At 49.7% G+C, this 5,472-nt stretch overlaps 1 protein-coding gene across 4 annotated transcripts in view; it reads left to right on the top strand.

Moving 5' to 3' along the window:
- Positions 1-5,439, top strand: part of sycp2l (synaptonemal complex protein 2-like) — a 17,741-nt gene extending 12,302 nt beyond the window's left edge. For 2 of the 4 annotated variants that reach the window (XM_017303179.1, XM_017303177.1), the window contains exons 13-25: positions 1,091-1,163; positions 1,482-1,615; positions 1,719-1,827; positions 2,014-2,063; positions 2,164-2,230; positions 2,317-2,483; positions 2,558-2,591; positions 2,724-2,816; positions 2,875-3,014; positions 3,103-3,197; positions 4,459-4,546; positions 4,625-4,683; positions 5,342-5,439. In XM_017303179.1, the coding sequence (XP_017158668.1) occupies positions 1,091-1,163; positions 1,482-1,615; positions 1,719-1,827; positions 2,014-2,063; positions 2,164-2,230; positions 2,317-2,483; positions 2,558-2,591; positions 2,724-2,816; positions 2,875-3,014; positions 3,103-3,197; positions 4,459-4,546; positions 4,625-4,683; positions 5,342-5,396 (1,164 nt within the window). In that variant the 3' untranslated portion in view covers positions 5,397-5,439. The remainder of the gene's footprint in view (positions 1-1,090; positions 1,164-1,481; positions 1,616-1,718; positions 1,828-2,013; positions 2,064-2,163; positions 2,231-2,316; positions 2,484-2,557; positions 2,592-2,723; positions 2,817-2,874; positions 3,015-3,102; positions 3,198-4,458; positions 4,547-4,624; positions 4,684-5,341) is intronic. The other 2 variants (XM_017303180.1, XM_017303178.1) reach the window with 2 other exon arrangements.
- Positions 5,440-5,472: the final 33 nt, after the last annotated feature.

The following is a 5,472-nucleotide window of genomic DNA, read 5'->3' as shown; positions in this document are numbered from 1 at the left end:
CTGAAATTAAAGCTGCAGTATGTAACTTTTATAAAAAATATTTTTTACATACTTGTTGAAATTGTCATTGTGTTGTGACAGTATGGTATAAAAGGTCATTTGTGAAAATAATCTTTCCTCTGCTTTCTCCCAGTGCTAGAAACAACCAGTCAGACCAATCAAAGTTTTAGTGCCGTCAATCACAATCTCATGTGGTGCTGCTCATCCTTCCACCCCTCAATTTGTGTCGTGCTGCAGCTAGCATAGCACAGAGCTGTGCTGATTCAAACTGTGAATGCTCAGGTTAGTTAGCAGAGCTACCAATGATGGGAGATAAACGGCTTAATAAGTTGTTTCTCCCCCATTAGCACATTTAGCAGTGAGTGAATGAGGATGATTGGCGGCACTAAAACCCTCCTCCTGGTTCTGATTGGTTGTTTTTGGTCAGAACGGCGTATTACTTTAGCTAACAATAGTTCAGGTAGGAGGTGGAGGAGATTGATTGTTTCCACAGATTATCTGTCTCATAGCAAACCGTCATAACATGGTGACATCTTTAACAAATATGGAGAAAGACTCGAGAAACTGTAACAGTAGTTGCACAGGAGGGGCCCAATTTAATTTTTCGTCCTGGGGCCCAAGATTCCTGGCAGTGGCCCTGATTAGATTACTTCTGCTTTAACATATTTATATTTCATACTGTGTTTGGTAGCTGCTAAAATATTATTTTCAAAAGGTAATATTAATCCGACAAGCCTGATCAGGACATCCTGATTTATAGTGTTAGACTGACTGGTGTTCACATAGAAGTTCTGGATTTATTGTTGGCACTAGAAAAGGAAAGAAAAGGCCTTCCAGTGCATCAGCCCCCTGCTTCTCCTCATCCCACCATCTCGCAGCACAAAGTTACACCCTTCTGTGGCGCTAAAGAAAACCATGCACAAGTCTTATTGCAGCTCAAGCCATCCAGAGGGATTTCTTTGGTTCTGGTTCTGTGCTGGCCCTACAGGAACCACGGGTTCCTCTGATGGGGAACACTAATGAAACATGGAAGGTCTTCAGTTGGTGGTGGTTAAACAATCTGATGTTCTGGTCCGGGTTTGTTCTGCAGGGTTTCCTCTGGGCGTCCATCCACCTGCAGATGGAGGACGTGAATGATTACAGTCTGAAGTTGAAACAGAACGGTAAGAAGATGGAAGACCTCCAGAACATCTGGACAATGTGACAGAACCTCCTGAAGTTCTTTATAAAGCTTCATGTTGATTGGAGGAGTAGCGACAGTGTTGTAGCACAGAACGGCCTGGTGGGGGCAGCATTGTGTCTGCAGTAACACCATGGTGGCATCAGCTCAGATAATGATGATGATGATGATGTTTCTGTGGCCTTCCTCACTCATTAAGATCCCAGAACTAGAACCAGTAGATCAGAGCCACCAGATGTTTTACATCTATGCTTTAATGAGACTCAGTTTGTGTTTTTTTTCCCATCATGCTCCTGGGCAGAGACGGTCCTCTGCGTCAGGCTGACCAACCCCATCATGCACCTGAACACCAGAAGTCACGTGGTGGAGCTGACCTTTGACCCTGAACACCAGCAAGAGCTGGAGGAGGCCGCAGGGAGAGTCTTCAATGTACCTGTTGGTCCACCTGCATGTTGGAACAGCGCCCCCTGCTGGTCACTGCTGCCGGTGTCTGAGCCGAGAGGCGAAGCTTCACCTGAGTAACTGTTGGTGTTTTCAGAAACAGGTGAGTCCATCCGGCGCCAGAGGAGCGGTCCGGACCTCGCCCTCTGCAGACACGGCTCGGTCCTACAGCCGCAAGAAGCCGCCAAGCAAGAGTCAGCTGAAGAGTGAGTCTAGTTCTGCTCAGAACCTCCACCAGATGCCCGCCTGACCACAGCACCACCATGTTTACTGCCGGTCCTGGACCTGAACCGTCCACGGCTTCAGGAACTCATTGTTTAGATCAGAACCAACCGTCACATGACCTGGAATGAACCAATCAGAAGGATCCCAACAGCTCTGTCTCTCCCCAGTTCTACCGCTGTCGTCTCCGAGCAGCGAGGATGAGTCCACCTCACTGAAGGTAACCAGGACACCGAGCGACCGACCCAATGGCCGACCAAGCTAACAACCAACCGACTGACTTGTTTATCTGGTTGTAACTCTGAGGTTTTGTTTTTCAGCGTACGGCTTCAAACCGAGCTGAAGTTCTGTTTGACCAGATCGTACACTCCACTCCTAAGTTCAGCGGTGAGTCAACGGTCAGGGTAACCCGGCGGTGACCGGCCCGGGTCGTCTTTTGGTCCATCAGAGAGAATCTCAGGTTTCTGGTTCAGCTGCTTTCCAGCCACTGTTGGATCCACCTGATGGAGCCGACGGTTCAGAAGCTCACCTGTCGAGCCTGGAGGAGCCCCCATCAGGTGATCTGCAGGGGGCGGAGCTTCAGACGACGCAGCACCTGACAGAGGGACTTGAACAAGGAAGCAGCTCTCCCTCTAACAAGGTTCATTTCCTGTTTCTGACTGGAGTCAAACCTGAGAAGATTTTCATGTTTACCTGTTTTTTGTTCTTCTGCAGGAAAACCTGAGGAAAAGAGAAGCTTCAGATTCAGGTCTCACCTGTTCATTTACCTGGATGATGGCTGCACCAATAAAAGATGTTAAAATGAATGATGGTCTCTGTTAGATGCTAGGCTCCAGTTTGACCTGGCTCTGTCCAGAATAACCAACACTCTGAACCACAGGCTACCTGTCCGACCAGGCCGAGGGCGTCGCCCCCTCCAAGAGGAAGGCGGAGCCTCTGCAGGACTGGGCGGAGTCTGAGTTGCCAATGAAAGGTAGTTTAACGCTTAGTTCAGTTTGTTTAATGTTTCTGATGCTCACCTGGCTGCCCAGCAGAGGGGGCGGAGCTAGCGGAGGAGGAGGCTCTTCAGAGCGAGGGACCGAAGCAGAAGGCGGAGCCAGAGTCACACCTGACATCCGACATCACTGCTGCGTTCAAGTCCTTCAAAGCCCAGCTGGAGCAGCGCTTCACCGTCTGTAGCCACACTTGCTCTCCATCAGTGGCTCTGCTGCTCGTCAATAATCAATAATTAACATGGCTGATTGACTCCATGATCTCAGGGCTGCTGGCAGGAGGTCCAAGCTGAGGTTCTCAGGTCCCTGAGGGACTGTCAGCAGCATGTGTCCTCACTGCTCACAGCCGTCCACCAGCACAGGTAAGTGACGCCACACCTGCCTCCACAAACCACCACAAGCTCCGCCCACCTCCACAAACCTGCCCATCATCATGGACGTGTTGTTGATGTTGGTGTGTGTGCACACTCACTTTTTTCTCTCTCGGTGAAGGCGGACGCTTTTTCCCTTCCTGCCCCGTTTGCTCTGTTTTGTGCTGCTTTTTTTTCTTTTTCTATATTTTTGGAGCCTTTCTTTGCACATCATCCAAATCTACAAATTATGGATCTGATCAACCGATCTCTCAATGCAGTTGATCAAATTTCAGACGAGAAGTCTGGGCACAGGAGAGCCCTGTTGTCCTGCAGGGACACACCTGGTGGGATCCACCCTGGATTTATTCATGATGACAGGATTTCTGCTGTTTGGAGCTTCTGGATTCCTGTATTATCAACACATTTGTGACGGACTTGGCCGAACTAGAGAACACTCAGACTGTTGGTGTGGACAGAGACGAGGACTCTAAAACTCACTAACGGGATGGAATCGATCTTGGAGAAGTTGCTGGTTTCGGCTCAGTGGAACGATCAAACTAATTTGGATGATTGGGAACTGAGATGTTTCGGAGAGACTTTATGGAAGATTAAAATGTATAATCTTCCCGACCTCAGACATTCTGTCTCTGAATTGGCTTCCCCCGTGTGGCCTTGGAAGGGCTGCATCTCTCTAATCTCCCTGAAGATATGCAAACACAACGCTCTTCCCTCCTCACCCCCTCCTGTATCCATGCTGGTGTGGAGCTGAGGGTCCCAAGGACATTCCTTGATAACAACATCCTATTGGACTTCTGAGGCTGAGCAACGAGGTTTCATGGCCCTGTTATGTCACCGCCTTCACTCATGTCTTTGTTTTGTCCTTTGTTTGGTCTGAATGTTGCCATTTGCCCTAATGTGTCCTTTCCTCTTTTTATTTTATTTTGTTAGAGTACTCGCTTTTAAGCCAGAAAAGGAATTGGATTAGTCACTCTTTAGCTTATCTCATCAGAAACTGTAGAGTTCTCACTATTTCGATGCAGAGACACTTTTGGACCGAGTCCTGTTCTCCCAACCCAGAAATGGAATTAGACCAGAGGAAACTTGGCAACCCTGAACAGGATCACCTAGTTTATTGGATTATTTTTCTTCCTTTGCTCTTTCCTTTGGTTTGTTATTTTGTTTGTATTTATTCCCGTAAAGCACTTTGTATTGCCTTGTTGCTGAAAATGTGCTGTATAAATAAAATTACCTTTACCTTTTGTGTGTTCAGGTTGTTGTTGCTGCAGCAGTTTGAAAGCAGTGTAACGGATCATCTGAAGCAACTGGAAGAGAACTCCACCATGGATTCTGAGATTCTGGTATGAGACGGGTTGCTGGTTCTGAACTGGTGTGACTGGTTCCGTCCCACTGATGACCACTTCCTGTTTGTCCTGCAGACGTTCTTCCATTCTGAGATGGAGCAGCTCAGATCGTTCTGTCAGGAACATCTGAAGAAGTGAGTCTGATGGGTTCTGGTCCGGTTCTCCCTGCTGCAACCACATGATCCGCTGGGCCGGAGTAGAACCGGGCCCAGATGATCCGCTGGGCCGGAGTAGAACCGGGCCCAGATGATCCGCTGGGCCGGAGTAGAACCGGGCCCAGATGATCCGCTGGGCCGCAGTAGAACCGGGCCCAGATGATCCGCTGGGCCGCAGTAGAACCAGGCCCAGATGATCCGCTGGGTCGGAGTAGAACCGGGGGTTGTGATGTTTGGAGTGGACCCCATGTCGGGCCTTGCGGTGCTGGAGCTACAGTGGAGACCAACGGAAATGAACCGGGTTCTAGATGCAAGGCGGGTTCTGACTAAAGTCTGTTTGGACGGAGAGGTTAGAGCAGCGGGTCCACAGCGGGTTCTGGAGGCCCGGCATCCTGCGATGTTTCAGTTCCTCCCTGCTGGAGGCGACTTCCTCCTCAGCAGGTCGATGTTCTTCTAATGAGCCGTCATTGGATCCAGGTGAGTTGAACCATGCAGGATGCCGGGCCTCCAGGACCCACTTTGGGCCCCGCTGGGTTGGAGGTTCTCCCCAGAGGTCGATATGAGCTGTGGGTTCTGGTTCTGGTGGGTCAGGATTTCGGGTTACCTGTGTTCAGATCTTCAGTCTCTTTCTCCTCAGGCTGAAGACTCTGGACTCCGACCAGCTGAGGTCGGCACATTCATCCAACCACTGAAGAAGGCGCCATCGACTGGAGGAGAGCCTCAGACGTTTTGGGAGGGGAGGAGGAGGAGGAGGAGGAGGGGGAGGAG

This window comes from Poecilia reticulata, unplaced genomic scaffold (assembly GCF_000633615.1).
Source record: "Poecilia reticulata strain Guanapo unplaced genomic scaffold, Guppy_female_1.0+MT scaffold_190, whole genome shotgun sequence".
NCBI lineage: Eukaryota > Metazoa > Chordata > Actinopteri > Cyprinodontiformes > Poeciliidae > Poecilia > Poecilia reticulata.
Note: the sequence above shows the minus strand (reverse complement) of the source record. Positions and strands in the feature narration are given on the sequence as shown.